This window comes from Struthio camelus, chromosome 5 (assembly GCF_040807025.1).
Source record: "Struthio camelus isolate bStrCam1 chromosome 5, bStrCam1.hap1, whole genome shotgun sequence".
Taxonomy (NCBI): domain Eukaryota; kingdom Metazoa; phylum Chordata; class Aves; order Struthioniformes; family Struthionidae; genus Struthio; species Struthio camelus.
This window is the reverse complement of record NC_090946.1, coordinates 42,799,002-42,815,372: the sequence shown is the minus strand read 5'-3', so window position 1 is coordinate 42,815,372 and position 16,371 is coordinate 42,799,002. Positions and strand designations below refer to the sequence as shown.

Genomic DNA, 16,371 nt, shown 5'->3' with positions numbered 1-16,371 from the left:
AGGCAATAGACTTGTTCCTTTGTATGGCTTGAGTGCAGGTGATGTTTACAGTGGGCCCTCCAGATGCCAGTAGGATTTGATCTGGGTGCCTGGGGCTTAGAATTCTTCACTTGATACCTTCATAAAAATGAGCGTGAGAGTAAGCATCTCTTCAGGTCTGATCATAGTGTTGCTTTGTGTCTGTCTGTGGGTTTTATGGATGTTGTCTTGGCAGAATTATTTCCCATTTAGAAAAGGGGACGCTGAAGCTCTTGGCAGAAAATGAACGGATTGCATCTTTTTCTCCCACCTTGCACGAGAGGCTCAGGCAGGCTTATGAAAGCAGCACAGCCAAGGTAAAAATTGGCAGACCTCAGTTAATGTTGTCTCATACCTTTGCGTTGTTGCTTTTTTATTTATGATGGCTTTAGTGTTAAATCTCACTTCTTCTGTTGTGGGTATCTTGTCCTGTTTTCTTTGGGAAGGGTCTAAAAGCTACTTTTTTCTTGTCGGTGGGCCAGTGAATTGCTTGGGGCAATGACTCTAGCCATAAATCACTGCTGACTAGCCTTAGATTGCGCTCCAGGCCCTGATTACAACCAGGGCTTCATGACAGAACTCCCAGTGACTTTGACAGGACTCAAGTTTTGCTTATGAAACGCTCCTGTAATAAACATGGATTGCAAAATGGTGGGTTGGATGCAATATCAGAATTCAGTTTGGAAGAGGTAGTTTTGTTTCATATCTACAAACTCCTTTTAGGCAAATTAAACTACAGAGGAGACAACGCATCCTGTGAAAATTGGTTTCCTGATCTAATCATCTGAGCTAGAGAACCTGAGGCTGGATGGCAGGAACACCCACTTTATTCTGTATTTCATTACCTCAATCTTTTAAAGATGGGGATTGCTATTGGCATAGAATTGTGCTATTCTGAGGCTAAGGTATGTGAATAGCTGAGCTATGGTAAAGGTTTTTTGTCAACTGCGGCCATATGCTTTTTAAGTAGGAGTAATGAGAATAATACAGGAACTGCCAGCTGCTATCCTGTGTTCTCAGAAGCCCCACATTCAAGATTGCTTTGGTTGATGGCAGATGGTTCTTTCTCTTTTTCTGTATCAATGCTAGTTGCAATCTGGTCTGGAGAGATTTCTTAGAGAGACAAGGTTCTCTCCATCAGATTGAGTGATTTCTGCTTCCGTAGTGTAATCTACGTTATGCAACCGTTGTTTTCCATTTCCCAGTTACTAACTGCTGGTTACTGTCTGAGCAACTCAGCTGGTGATACCTGACTTCCTGATCACTTCTTTTCATTATTTTTTCTAGGTCTCTGATTGATGTATAAATCAAAGACTTACATTAGTCTAATGGCTGCTTTTATATTTTCAATAGGTGTCTCTCCTGCTGCCAGGCTCTGTACAATCTGTTTCTTTCCAGCCAGAAACTGACAATCGCTCTAACTTTCCCAGTGACAGAGCATTTCATATATTTAAGAAACAAAGGTAAGTTACCCACCCCATGGCTCACAGGGTATAGTCTTTCTGTAGTTGTGAACAAAGGACATTAAGAATGTCTGTATGCTGCATGCTGTAGAAAAATATGGACATTTTCAGTCTTAAAAACCTTGATCTTTGAGCTCCTGAAGTCAATGTGAACAATGTGTAATGTCTTCAGAGAACAGTAGCCTAAATTCTTCAGTTGTTGAGGCTGCTGATAAATACTAGAACAGTGTGTGACCCTAGTGGGTTGCCTCTGCAAATAGAGCTGATGCTCTTGGTATTCTTCCATGCTACCCCCCGCAACACTTACAGCAGCAGGGTGAGGGGAGCATGGGAAGTTGTCTTGGTCCTTTTTTCTCTCCTCTCAGAATAAATGTGGCTTATTCTTTCCTGCTTCTCAGTCTTCAGTGTTTATGGTAATGGGTGTTGTGGTCATCCTGCCTGAGCTTGGGCAGAAAAAGCTTAAGCACTTGCTTTCAAAGACATGGAAAATGGAAACACTCTGAAATGCTACTAATATTAATAAGTTTTGCAAGGGTATCTGAATGCTTAGAGGCTTGAGTTATTTATTCTGGAGTAGGTTCTTACTGGGGAACTTAAAAGTGATTGAGTATTCTGTTGCTGTCCAAATTTTGAAGACCAGGAATTCATACCCTTGAATATCTTGATTCACAGGGATATCTTTTATGAACTGCTGCGTGAATGGGAGGATAACCATGAAAAAACTGGCTGGGACTTTGAAAGAGTTCTGGGCAATAAGATCAGGTAAGAGTCTAGTGCAGGTTCAGCTAGAGCTGAACTATAGTTTTTGCAGTGTTCTTTAATGTAGCTGAACTGCTTGGTGCAGCATAGTAGACAGAGCATCCAAATTCCTGTGTTCTTCCTAATGGTCTTCTGCGAAGATCTGTAGAGGAACTGTGTTTTTTGGGGGGGGAAATGTTATCCCTGTAGACTTGCTACTATATTTACAGGTATCAACTGTTATGTTAAACAAGACGTAGGTGGCAAGGGTCTAATTTTATCAGTTTTAGTGTAATTCTGTCCCTGGTCATACCCACAGAAAGCCACTCACAACTGGTAAGTTGTGATCTGAGCATTGTTAATGTATGCATGCCTTTCCTATTTCGAACGCCCCCTTGCTTTTATGTGTAGAGAAGTATATTATACGTTTACAATCTCTGAACTGTTCTAACTAGTTCAGGGAGTTCTGTTTTTTTGGCTTTGAAAACAAGCCAAGTGTGACTGTTTCTATGCAATGCAAATTGTGTTTAGTGGTACTATCAAAATAGAGTATTTATAAACAAACTGTTGAGCACTGAAAATGCTTGCCTTGTAGGCTTCTGTGTAAGTCTTATCCTCCAGCCTAGTCATGTTACGTGTGTGAAGGTGATTTTTCGCTAGAGGAACAAAACAAGCCTGAGATTTAAACTGAGGAATTTTCTTTCTCTTTGAGCACCACAAGTACTGCTACTGCTGTTTTCTTGCTTGCATCTATGTGAACTCTCAGCTCACTGATCTGTGCAGGTGAGAGTGGGAGCAGAAATAATTTATTTTCTTCCTAAATAACTGTGGTTGCAGTAGAAGAACAGTGTCTGTTCGTCTCTTCTAGAGCTATGTGTGGTCTGCAGGTGTTCAGGGAGAATCCAGGGAGAGTTTTTGTTTCCATGGTCAGCAGATGGGGTTCAGTGCTTGTGATACCTGGTTATAAAGAAGACGTTGCCTTTTGCAGCGTCCTACTTTGAAAGAGTTCTGGAGAACACTTTCTTAAAAGTAATCATTTTGTGCCTCTAGTATAATTGAGGATAAAATGTTTTTTCATACCACAGAGATCCAGTCAGCATTTTGTGATGTTTTCTTCGTAGGGCCATGATGGCTCACTTATCTGCAACCTGCAACCACAGCCACTTTGCCAGGCTCTTTCAGAAACAGCTCATCCAGGTAAATGACTTGTTTTTACATGAAGAAATGCATCAATATTGGTTTATCCTTCCTCAGCCCAGGAACAAAAGTATGTCTTGCAGGTTTATTTGAGGATTTCTTATGGAAGCTTATTTGGGAGAGCCATGTTTTCAGGATGGGAATTTGCTTCCTTTTCCTGAAATATAAATCACTGGTAAGTCCTGCGTAAATCAGAGTTAAGGCACAGTGAGCACATAATGAGTTGTAAGGCTTCATTCTCCATGGTTCTTTACTTTCATCTTCTAATATCAGAACAGTTATTATTTTTAGAAATGTGAAGTATGTATTTCCGTATGTATCAAATGAAGAGGTGCCCAGTTATGTTCCCCAGCAACATTAATGGTTGTTTCTTGATTCCAGCATGAAGACAGTAGCTGCAAAATATCTATGGTTCTTCTGTGTAACAGTGCACCAAGCTCTTTTTTAAACAATTTTTTTGGCCAGTTTCAAGCACTGTCTGACTTCACTGTAGCTGAAGGAGTGAATAAAGAGAAAATGCTTCTGGTTGAAGTATAAATTTTCAGTGTGTTCTGTCTATAAGTGGCTGGTTTATCTGTGGGATTTCCTTTTGGACAGCAAGATAGACCAAAAAAAAAAAAAACCAAACAGTTAAGGGTGTTAGTTCACGCACAGTGATCTAAATTCAGACTGGACATTAAAAAAATGTTCAATATTCCAGCAGTCCAAGTCGTCTTGGAAATGTCCTGTCTGAGGTGGGTGGGGAAAAAGGTGAAAAGGACTCTACATCAACAGAATCAGTCATAGGTGCTGAACTTCTCCTTTTTTTCATCTGTGTCTTCTTAATGAAGACTTTTGGATTTCACAAGGGTAACTGGAAATTTAAACTGATAAATATGAGCCTTTAATGAATCTGATGTGTCTGGCCAGAAAGTGACTTGCAGAATTATGTGTATTCTGTGATACTCATGCAGAAAACCTAGAGTGATGCATTGTCTTGAGGCTTGATGATTTCAAGGCTGGGAGTTGTAACAAGATTACCTTTTAGGAGTGGAGGATGATCAGTTTGGAGTAGATGAGACCTAATGAGACTGGAGTAAAGATCCAGCTGAATAGCTCATGAAGGCCATACCAGTGATAAGTGTTCTCTTCACATGTACAGACCTAGGCTGCTAGGGGTGCCTGAGTTAGATGTGTAGAATCTGAATTCCATCTCAAGATTCCTAGGTTGTTGAGGGCAAAATTGGGTAGTGTGATTTGTCATGGGGAGGAGTGATCTTCTGTATGTGGGCTGGCTTGAAAAAGGCAGCGCTTGTAGGCTCTCGGCAGCGCTTGTAGGCTCTCGGCGAGGAATGTGTGGGATGAGAGGTGAAGTGAATCAGTACTGTCTTACAAATTTTCTTTCTCCCTGCTCTTCCTGTTTCTTAAAGATGTGTAAAGGTCCTATTGGCGGTGGCACGAGCTGGGGAGACACCCCAGACCAGGATGTTCTTAACATGCTGGGTTCTGATAACCTGAGCCGGCTGAAGAGACTGCAGGAAAGATTTGTCGTTCCTCAGAGCATCAGAGGACCTTGCCCACCTCCTTCGTTCACAGGATGTCAGCAATTCTTCAGGGACTTCATCCTCAGCGCAGGCAGGTTAGCCACCTGTGATCACTCCTTCCTTGGCAAAGGGCGGAGGAGTGTGGGGAACCACCAGTGTGCCGCTTTCACAGTGGGGAGTTGTCTGGAGAGCTTGAGGCATAGTGGAATCTAAGCAGAGTATGACAGGAATGCTTTCAAGCTGCAACATACCACAGTGTCCTTGGCTGCCACACGCAGTGAACATGCTAATAGATATGTTCAGGCCCGGGGGAAGAATTGACAAGGGAGGGATGTTATATTAGGCTAGACTGTAGTAATTTTCCTTCTATAAAAGCATAGTATCTTGTCATAGGCCATCAGCATTTCCCAGTGCCAAGGAGTGCAGTGTTGTATAGCAAAGGCACTGGACCATACAAATGTTTCTTGTGGGGTAGTGCATGAAGCCAAGGAGCGAGAGTGTGAAGCCATGTTCATGGTTTTATTTAATCAGTTTTTTACAATCCACAGAATAGATTCAAGCCTCTAACAGATCACAACTCATCCAAGTGCAGTTACTTTACAGCTTCTGCTTGGACAGATCCACCTTCTTATCGTTATGCTGGGACATGCTGAGTAGCATCTGTTCCAGGGAGCAAAAGAGAAGAATGGAGAAAGGGGTCAGCCAGCATTAGAATCGCAGAAGTCTTGTCTCTTGCTTTTTTGACTGTCAGTGTGGTGCTTTGGAGGTTCTTGGCTAGATAAAATCTCTGATGCTTGGTATGACTTAGTGACAAAGGCTTGAAATATTGCAGAGTGTTAGTTGAGGTTTTACTGCTGTTTTCAGCCCAGTCTGACTCATCATCATCTTTTACTGAAGTTACCAGTTCAATCAGCACCTGGTGGATAGCCTGTGCCTGAAGATACTTGAACTAGATGGCCTTACTCTGATAGAGCATGAGCACAGTGATGGGGAAGCAGATATGGATGAACAGGTAAGCTTGTTTGCAAAGACATCTGGCAGGAATTTCCCTGAGTTGTTCCTGTAACTGAAGAACTGTTAATTTGGTTATAAATGGGATTTTCTTCCTTAAAGAGTACTTTATAAGGTGTTTGGAGTGTCTACCATTGTATTTGCAGGACAGGAGCTTCTTCATCTGATTTTTGTCATAACTTGGCAATTTATACATGTGTGAGCCTCTTCCCAGTTACTTGCGTGCTTTGGGGTGCCTCTTAGAGCAGTGTCTTAAAAGATGATGCACAACAGTCTGAAGAGTGATCTGTTGTGAGGGAGCCTCTATTTAGCTTCCTAGTACGCTGTGTCAATCTGCTTCCTCAGTGAAATAACTGAGTTTAGTTGTGGCACTTGGTTGCAATAACACCTTGCTACTCTTCCAGATAGAAAGACTTCAGTAAGAATGAACTTGCAGTGGTGCCTATTCAGATGCTCCTTCACGCATCTATACCTAGCTGAGGTCTTAAAGCTTTATCTTCTTTATTAGGAAAGTAGCAGCCGAAGGTTTGTGGAAATTGCAGAGCAGTAGCTATATGGAGGAGGCATCAGGAGATGAGCTCTCTACCATTTCACTGATTCCAAAGTTAGTAATACAAAGGTGTGATTGAGGAGCTGCTTGTTTTAGAAAGCCCTCAAATTAATTTCTTCTTTCTACAAGTGGAATAGTGGATGCAGAAGCAATTTTTAGCATATATATGTGCGTTTTGGAAATTTACTGTTACTAAAAGCAATGGCAAAGTTTTATGGCACTTCCGCATGAAAGGTGTGGAAGTTTAGTGTAGGTATTTGCTTTGCCAGTTTAGGGTAGCATTGCCCCAGCTTGTTTTCCTTTTTCCATTTCAGGATGAAAAGAAGCGTTTCAGTATGGTGCTATTAAGCCTTCGACTCCTTGCCAAATTCCTGGGGTTTCTTGTTTTCTTGCCATATCGCACCATGGAACAGCCAACTAGAGACCTGCTAGAGTCTGCAGTAGCTTTAAGAAACAGAGTAAGAAACCAAACACTTCCAAGAAATCTAGCATGGACCTTTGCTTGGCAGGCAGGTTTCTTAATTCAGGGAGGGGGATTAGGATTAGTGATGTCAGTTCATAGCGAGCTAGTGGTTCCTGGGATGATGTTACACTGGTCTGTGCCCCTATTACATGTCCTAGGCGTAGGGACAAAGGAAAGAAAAGAGAGTTTAGATAAGACAGAAAAGGAGGAGCAATGCAGTGATGGGGAGGTACTGAGTCTTCTGTTGTCTCATCCAAGCTGGGGCTGTCATATCGGAATTCAAGACTTAGCTAAGACGACTTGTATTTATAGTGTACAATTCAGCCACCAGAAATATTTGTTAGTTTTGCACCCAGCTCCTAGTAACGTGTCACACTGAATGCCTGGAGGCAGGGGCTAAACCTGATTATGCTTGTACACAGGTTTCTAGCCTTACAGCTTTTCTTTTGAAAGTCCCAGTGGGACCTGTGGTTGCTGTTGTAGTATGGTTTCTATCTCTGGGGCGTGGAGAAAAATTTTCATTAACCAAAATGGCAACCTGTATTTGCACAGAAGATGAAATAGCAGCAAGAAAAGTCATGATATAGATAAGATTTTTCTTTAAGAATCAAAAGGTAACTTCAGGCTGCTGCTTTAAATTCTGTTGTCCATCAAGACCCGGCCAGTACTGGATGTATTGAAGCTTCTGAGACAATCTATTCGGGACCGACGTGCTATCCTCACCATTCCTTGGATTGTGGAGTTCCTTTCCCTTGTGGATCACATAGCTCCTTTTCTTGATTACTACAGGAAGGTATTTTGTCTCTTGCTGCAGGTATACAGGTAAGAGCCTGGGAAAGGGCATCTGTTCAAGAACTCTTCTGTGAAGGCGTGTTCATGTAGTTGAGGTAGCTGACATTTGAGAATGCATGCTGGCCCTAGCTTGAGATTCTTATAAAAGGTACATCTCTTTTGCCCAAGAGTAAATCATGAGCGTTTCTTATCTTGCATAAAATTCCATGGGGAGCCCATCTTAAACTCAGAAATTAATGTTTTGATTTTAAATATATGCTTTTTGATTAAATAAACCAAATTATTTAAGTCCCCACTCACCCATTCTACATCTGCAGCTGTGAATTTTAAACCTTGTAACGGCCTACAAAGTTTTCCACGCCTAAATAACGCTCTAGTTTTCTTTTCTATGTACAAGACGAAAATCTGAAGCATATTTTAGAGAGTTACTTAAGCTTACACTGGAACAGTCAGTGTTATAACAGCAGGTTATTCGGATGCGTACGCACGAAGCAAATAGAATATGCTTTCAGCTCTGTTGGCAGACAAACAGGGAATGTGTACGTGGTGACAAACAGTATAATTGGAAGTGAGGGGTTTCGGCTGTTTTCCTTAAAACTGAGCTCTTCAAATCTAACTCTCTCTCCTGCTGCTCTTGCTGCACGACAGGTTAATGGTCCTTTCTGAAGATAAGGAGATGAGTTTCCTGAACAAGCTGCTGATTCTTGCAGTTTTGGGTTGGCTTTTTCAGGTAAGTCTCTCCTCTGTGCCTATGGCTCTGCCCTGGAGAAAAGCAGGGCACAAAACTCAATGGAAGGTAATATAAAAATGAGTTAAAATACTGCAAAATACTAATCTTTTCCACTAGTGTGGGGTTTAACAATCCTCTGTATTCTAATGGAGAATTATTTTCCTTTAGTGGAGTTTTGTGTGAAATAACATTTTTTTTCCAACATGAATTCTGATTGTTGCTGAATCTTTTTTGTTTTGTTTTGTTTATTTGTTTTTGGTGAGTGGGGAGGTTGCTAAAATTTTACAACCCTCTTTATCAGAAATGCTATAAGTTATTGACTACTATTTGGGCTGTAACTGTTGGGGTTTCTGTTTCAGGTGCCATCAGTCCCTGAAGAGTTATTCTTTACCACTGATGTCAGGCAGGAGGGATTGATGATGGATACTGTAACATCCACTCGGGCTTTGGTGAGTTAATGCAATAGCAGCTCCTCTTGGCTAAGGGTGGAAATGCTATAGTCACAGGAGTTTAATGTCAGTGCAGCTACGCTGAGCAGAGGAGATGCAGGCAAATGGATGGAATGCTCCAGTTTGTCCTGGGTTGTAAACTGTATGCGTTAGAGCTCTGGGGCTTTTGGCAGGCAAAAGTCAGCTCAAATGCTGCAGTGGCTTACAGAATAGGTGCAAAATTATGCTGGAGGATCAAGTGTTTTTTTTATATACAGAAGCTGTTTTCCTGTTCGTAGATTTCTTAGCCCTGCTTGCACGGAGATAAATTGCAGCTCTTCCCAAAAATAAATGTTAGTAATGGTGAACTCAACAGAAATAGCAAAACAGGACTGTAAAAGCAAGGTTTGCTGTCAAGTGGAGTCAACTTCTATCCAGTTGTATGGCAAAGGGTAACTGATTTGGAAGTAATTTGAGCAAGCAGAGAAGTAGGTGAGTGTTTGGGAGTTAGTTGAAACGTTGTATGTTCTAACCATGGCAATAACTAGGTGGTATACCTGGAAAAATCAGCAGTATGTTAGTTAAGATATGTATGTATCTTGTTCCAATTAGAAAGTTCTTTTTTGCACCATTTCTAAGTGGCAGAGGGATGGTGCAGAGATCAACTGAATCTCCACACCTGTGGAAGTATAATGCAAAGCAGATGTGCCTTATTTATTCTCTTCTATGAGCAGGTTTCTCTCTCACAAGTAGCAGCTGTGGCAACAGCCCTGGTTTTCTTCTGTAACTGTCAGCTTTCAGTTGGGCTTTGGTGATCAGAAGCCGAGGTTGAGCTGGATGTAGAGTAGATTATCATGCATTACAGGGCCACACTGAACCTGTGGTTGCAAAATTCATAATTTTACTGTGAAGGCATTTGATGTGGAATCCAGTTAGCATCATTGTTTTTGTGGAAAGGCTGCTTTGAAATGTGCCTGTGACCGTACGTATGCAATTTCTGACTTTCTAAAGAATGTTTCTGTCTGTCTTTGTCCTTCAACTTTTCCTTCCTTCTCTCACCAGGACTCTGTACCCTTGGTGGATCAGCAGTTACTTTATACCTGCTGTCCCTATCTTGGTGAGTATTTTATTGATGTTTATCCTAGCATTCTTTGGTACTGTGAGTCCTCAGGTCATCTTTCTTCCCCTTCCTCACAACCTTAGGTCTCAGCTGTGTACAACTAAACCTTGATGAAAAGCTGTATCATGGATCCTGCAGTTGTGAATAATAGCTGGTAAAGTTGAGGAAGGGAGGCTGCACAGTCAGGATAGCTGATTTACAGAGCTAGAATATGGAAGAAGGGGGAGCTTGTTTTCCACGCACTGGAAGAAGCGTAACAAGGAGTTAAGTGTACTACTTTTCCTGTCTAGATAAAGGGAGAGGCGATTGTACTGTGAGGAATGCTTTAATTCTAGAGCATTTTTCTGCTGTCAGGCAGAAGGGAAGAATCCTTTTGTGCGCTGGTACTTTATCAGTTTGTTGTCTGAGGCAATATAACTACATCTTTCCGTATTTTTGGAGGGATCTGACTGTTAAGGGTGAAGCCCCTCTTTGTAGAAAACAGAATGCCGCTTCTTGGGTGCACTGCTTCTTGGGTGTTTGTTGCTAGGAAGGCTGTATGTTCACATGGGTTCCTGTATCACGAAAGCTTCTGGAGGTGGAACAAGTTCTCAAGCTTTTCTCTCAGTGTTTTCTCCTGATCCTGCTGTAATTTTGAGAGTTGCTGCTCATGCTGTTGTCCCTGTAGACTTTGTACAATTCCTGCTTGCCATGATAGAAAAGGAGTCATAGAAACAGCTGCTCCCTGATCCTTCTGAACAAGTCCCTAAGTACCAGGGAACTTCTTGGAGGTTCTGCCCTGCCACTTAGGTGGGTGGGATGCCTCTCTGCTCTTCGGAAACTTGAGCTTTCACAGAAGCTGAAAGAATCTGCTCTGGAGACAGGACTTGGCTATATGGAATTCTCTGTGAGTTTGGATTGTTCTCCTGCACATGGGATTGATGACTGCTTTTCCATGTTTCTCTTTACAGGTGAGCTGCGGAAATTACTTGCTTCTTTTGTGGCTGGCAGTGGAGCAAAGAATGGTGGCTTTATAAGGAAAATCACTCCGACAGCTGCAGAGTCCTTGGCACCCAAACCTTCTGTCACACGAAGAAAATTGCAGGTAATGAAATTTGGGAAGGGCTATTTGCTGACTCCTGATGTGAGCAAAGGCCAGTGTGCTTGCAATGTTGTGGAATAACTTTGACCTTGTGTATGTGGCTTCTCAAGTGGAAGCAGGACAGGAGAAATTGCTTGTATGATGGTAGGACACAGTGGCATCTTAATATTTAGGAAAGAAAGGTGTGGACCTAGGCAGCAGGGAATATTCTGACAGGGAATATTCTCCTTTGTATTCTGCTGGTTAAAGCATGCAGCTGGAATTATCATGTGGGTGCTGAGTTCCAAAGAAATTCAGTAAGCATTCTTGTAGGTCAGAATTCGCCTTTCTCTGTGTCTGTCTCTTCTTTAGCATCTACTGTTGGTATGTTTTCTATACTCTGCTTTGGTTAGGCTGTAACTGTACTTTCCACAGAAGGTGAAAACTGTGTGGGAGCCCACAGGATTGGCAGCCTATAATTAAGATGATGCTTTCTTTCCAAGGCAATCCCCGTGTGGTAGCTCACTGTGAACAGATGCTGTCAGAACTCTCCTATTCTTGTCTTTACTGATCATTGTCTGTCTTAGTTTCATAAAAGTTGATAATAAGCTCTGGATTAAATGGTTAGAAGGAAATAGGAAGCAGACACTTTACAGGGGTGCCAGATGTTACACAAGTAGAATGTTCTGGTATAGACAAATCATGATCTTCAGCACAATTCATATCCTAGTTTTGTCTGTTCCTGTGACGAGGAGAGGAGAATCTGGGGGCAGTGCTCTAATCAAATGGTAGCACTTCATTTCTCTTGAACAGGCAGAGTTGGAACAGGCCTTCTTCCACAACCAGCCCCCCTCCTTGCGGAGAACAGTTGAATTTGTGGCGGAGAGGGTGGGATCCAACTGCGTTAAGCACATCAAGTAAGTGCTGGTGATCTGTTCTGTGACTTAAGAAACAACTTTGCAGTACTGAGGGAAAGAGATGATCTTTGAAAATTCTGCGTATGGAGGGGAAGATTTGGGTGAGAGGCAGAGAAAACTTCGCTGGTATACTGTATAGCAGAAAACTAAGGCTGTGTAAGGCTATGACAGTGGGGTCAAGCAACATCCGATTTTGTGTCACAGAGCAGAATTTTGAGAAGGGATGGAAAGAGGAGGATTATACGGCTGTGGGAGTCTTGGAATGTGAATGTAGTGGAGCATTTTGAGACTTTGATATCACTTTTAGAATGTTCTTGCTAATCATCGGAAAACTTAGGTCAGAAGGGACCTCTGGAGTTCATCTGGCCCAGCCTCCCGCTCAAAGCAGGATCAGCTTCAAAGTTAGGTCAGGTTGCTCAGGGCCTCATCCAGTTGAGTTGTGAAAGTCTCCAAAGATGGAGATTCAGCAACCTCTTGGCACTCTGTTCCAATGCTTAATTTCCCCACTTTTTGAAAAGTATTTTCTTATATACTATCAGAATTTTCCTTGCTCAGCTTGTGCCTGTTGCCTCTCCTTTTGCTGTGCACTCTTTGGAGGAGTCTTGCTCTGTAACTTGCTTTGCTCCCTCTTCCCATTCCCCCTTTGCTGCACTCTTTCCCCCCTGCCCCCTTCTTCAAGCTAAATGGAACTGGCTCTCTAAGCCTGTCCTCATATGTCACGTGCTGTAGCCTCCCGGCTGTCTTAGTCGCCTTCTGCTGGATTCACTCCAGGTGTCAATGGCTGTCTTATACTGGGGGCCCAAAACTGGATACAGTATTTCAGATGGAGCCTCGCCAGTGCTGAGGAGAAGCAGTAACTCAACCTGCTGGCTGACCTCTTGCTAATGCAGCCCAATATGAGGATGGCCACCTTTGCACAGTGGCTTGTTCAGCTTATCTACCAGGAACCCCACATCCTTCTGTGCAGGGCTGCTACCTAGCCAGTAGACCCCAGCCTGTATTGGTGCGTGGGGTTATTCCACCCCTGGTCTAAAGCTTTATGTTTCTATTCACTGAACTTCTGAGAATCCTTCCAGTCCGTTTCTCCATCTTATCAAGGTCCTTCTGAATGGCAGCCCTGTCCTCCAGCATGTCATTCATGAGCCTGTGCTGAGGGTCTGCTATGTCCCATTGTCAGGCTTGTTGAAGGCATTAGACAGCATTGGCCTGTGAGGAACACTGATTGTAATGGGCTGCAGTTGACAACTTTGAACTTTTGACCACTATCCCTTGAGAGTGTAAGGGTATTGCTGCCAGAAAAGATATCTGTAACTATATGAAAACTTAGTCCTTTGACTCTGAATCTTACCATTATTGTAATACCTCCATTGCTGCATTTTTTCTCCTTACTGAAAAGAGCAAGGAGATTATTTAGTACTCAACACTGTGTGGTTAATTCTTTTTTTTTAGCAGAGTGGCTTGTTGTATTTGCACCCAAGAGGGAAACGGGTATCCTCCTGGAACGTGGGGAACATCTGGTAACAGTTATTGTGCTTTTTTTCCTGCATTGATTTCAGTCTGCTGGATTTTTTCCCAGAGCAACGCTGGTAGCTGAGTTGGTTCAAAGGGCTGAAGTCATGTTGCAGGATAAAGTGAAGGAGGAGGATGCTAATCATGACAAGCTGCTGGAAGAGGTGTGCGCTCTTCTGTATGAGGAAGGGGCCCAGGCACTCATCAGAGGCAGAGAGTAAGGAGGAAAAGCTATTTAAACTTGTGCCTTCCCTTCTGTTTTTTATTGCGGACTCTGTAAGCCTAATCTGGCTTAGCCTGTCATGCTCGGGTTCTGGTAACTATAAATCCTGACCGCTGCCCTTCTTAGGGTGACGGTCTGCTGTGCCTCCAGCCAGTTAATGTCGTATTTGTAGGAGGGAATAAAGGTGCTGTGTGTCCCTCTGCATCCAGCTCCAAACTGACATCCACTGCAGTTACTATGTTTCCCGTCTTTGGAAAACTGAGTATTGCAGCTTGGAGGCCTATAGTTTGTGTTTCCATATCTGGTTCTCTTTATCTGACCTTTTTCGCTGAAGTCTTCCAAGCGGTTTTGACTATTAAGAGCATGTGAAAGTTCCTGTGATAATGAACTTCTGGTTATTGTCCAAGACCTTTGACTGACGCAGTGGCATGTGTGTGGTGGTGTGTTTTTTTTTCCTCTCTTCTTGCAGGTTTTGCAAAAAGAAAGGTCCTGAGGCAGTAAGAGTGTTATTGCCAGAAGAGACATCTGCAGCAGTATGTTGTTTTTATTAAAGCTCATTATAGACTTGACTTTGAGTCGAGATCGTTACCCTATTTCCATTGCTGCTTCACTTATTTAATAATTTAGGACCATGGAATCTACTGAGGCCCTGATGTAAAGACTATTAGCTAAAGAGAAGAGTCACCACCTCTAGGCTTTGGATATTCTGGCTAAAGTAATACTCTAGCTAGTAGCAAACTCCTAAATCTGTTGAGACTAGAGTGGTGTATAAGTTACATTCATATTGCAAGGATAACGCTTCTCTTCTAGCGTCACATTCTACAAGAATTGATGGGGTTTGTATGGGAAATCAAAATGGGGCCTGTCCTATTGCTCAGAATATCAGTTTCCACAGTGGTGGTGGTGCTCTGTTATAATGGTGGCGTCCCCGATTAAGCCTTTTCCTGCTAGAGTTTCTTCTGATTTTTCGCTGACTAGCAATGTGGCTGGTAGTAAATCTACTATTGCTTGTTATCCTGCTCCTAAAGGTTTTGAATAGTGCAGAAGATATTGCAGTGGAACTGGCTACTGAGAAGGCCTGTGGCTGGCTTTCCGCCAACATTGCAGGTGCGTCTCTTTACCCTGCACTGGGGTTTCTAACAGGAATATACTTTTTTCTGAGATCAAGGGATAGAAGTTCATTCCAGTGTCATGAAGTACTTGGTCATACTCATTTTTCTTTTAGTGGGAAGCATGCAGTTGCTCTGTTCCTCCTTGTTTAGGAATAAGAGGAATGATATCTAGCTCCAAGAACCTTCCTTCTTCAGGGATTTTTCAGACTTGGCCCATGTAAGTGATTTTTAGTTATGGAGGCTTGTAAGATGGTGAGGATGAATGCTATGGAAGGTGTCTTCTGAAAATATCATCCAGGCTGAAGTTGTCTTAGCACTGCAGATGTATGATTAGACAGCTACTCTCTCAAGCCACCTTACAGTCCACATGTACACAGTGCTTCTGGAAACTTCTGTAAAACAAACATCTCTTGTACTGGATGTGTTTTCAGCAAGCTGAAGGCAGCTGTAGTCGTTTTAGTCTGTAACAGTGCTCTAGCAACTCTTCAGAATCTTTCAAGCCCATGGTTTTGAGGAGGACATGCCGAGAATCAGGGGAGAAATATCTAGCACTGTTTGCAGCAGCAGGAGTTTAGTGTTTCAGGTGTTGGTCAGAACTTTTTTTTGATACAAAATACAGGGCTTTCGTGGGTGTAGCAGTTGAACTGGTATGATCGCACTGGTTCAGCTTTCTAATTTGGCATTGCTTCCTGACTTAGCTACTTCATGTTTGTTAAACACTCTCGATCCTTTTAATGGAAACACTTCATGAGATGAGTGAGTAGTCAGTGGTAGCTCGTGCCTCCCTTTAGATCTGTGGGTTAACTCTCTCTCCCTACCAGTGCCTCTGCCCATAAAGCAGCATGGGAGCCCAAAATGAGGATGGTTAGAAAGCGTAAACTGTCCTTTTCTCATTTGTAATGGCCCTGAGCCTGGAAGGTTTACAGGGTACTGTGTGGAAATGGTTGTCTGCCTCACTGGAGAGAAGAGTTGAGGTAAACAGAACATGTTCCTTGTTCTCTATAGCGCTGATCAAAAGAGAAGTGAAGGCAACCTTCAACAGAATGCTGAAAGTGCCAGGACTTCCCTTGCCCGGAGAGGAGGCTCTGGAGTTGAGAAGGGACTGTCCCCCAGGCTGTCAACATCATGCTCCATTTCCCTCCCAAATCATCAATGAGATAAAGGTACAGAGTGCTCACTTCCTGGCTTGTTTTAACTCCCATCTTATTTTTCACCTCTGTCGGGGAAGGTGGTGGTGGTTGTTGCTGTGTGTGTGGTTTTTAAATTTTTATTTACGTATTTATTAAGGGGGGGGGAGTGGTGGCATTCTGGTCCTAAGGAACTGGCTGTGAGGAGCTTACTCTTAAATGCATGAAAGAGGGGAGAAGTGATTGCCCTCATTGACTTTGACTTCATCACATCAGTAAGAACTATGGCAGAAAACCAGACTTACGTAGTGTTTTGCAAAAATTCAGCTTTGATCTCTCAGTCCTCTTGTCTATGAAGTGAGGAGAATGCTAACTTCAATGGTCCATATT

At 42.7% G+C, this 16,371-nt stretch overlaps 1 protein-coding gene across 3 annotated transcripts in view; it reads left to right on the top strand.

Moving 5' to 3' along the window:
* The window catches only part of CDAN1 (codanin 1), a 32,110-nt gene that overhangs the window by 9,764 nt on the left and 5,975 nt on the right, over positions 1-16,371 (top strand). For 2 of the 3 annotated variants that reach the window (XR_011141483.1, XM_068946008.1), the window contains exons 7-23: positions 215-335; positions 1,372-1,481; positions 2,154-2,243; positions 3,341-3,416; positions 4,826-5,034; positions 5,837-5,951; positions 6,815-6,958; positions 7,619-7,785; positions 8,404-8,485; positions 8,845-8,934; positions 9,976-10,030; positions 10,984-11,117; positions 11,907-12,010; positions 13,587-13,736; positions 14,212-14,275; positions 14,771-14,849; positions 15,860-16,017. Coding sequence is in view for 1 of the 3 variants with exons in the window: in XM_068946008.1 (XP_068802109.1) it covers positions 215-335; positions 1,372-1,481; positions 2,154-2,243; positions 3,341-3,416; positions 4,826-5,034; positions 5,837-5,951; positions 6,815-6,958; positions 7,619-7,785; positions 8,404-8,485; positions 8,845-8,934; positions 9,976-10,030; positions 10,984-11,117; positions 11,907-12,010; positions 13,587-13,736; positions 14,212-14,275; positions 14,771-14,849; positions 15,860-16,017 (1,948 nt within the window). In the remaining 2 variants the exon portion in view is untranslated. Of the gene's footprint in view, positions 1-214; positions 336-1,371; positions 1,482-2,153; positions 2,244-3,340; positions 3,417-4,825; positions 5,035-5,836; positions 5,952-6,814; positions 6,959-7,618; positions 7,786-8,403; positions 8,486-8,844; positions 8,935-9,975; positions 10,031-10,983; positions 11,118-11,906; positions 12,011-13,586; positions 13,737-14,211; positions 14,276-14,770; positions 14,850-14,967; positions 15,072-15,859; positions 16,018-16,371 lie in introns of all 3 variants that reach the window. The other variant, XR_011141484.1, reaches the window with a different exon arrangement.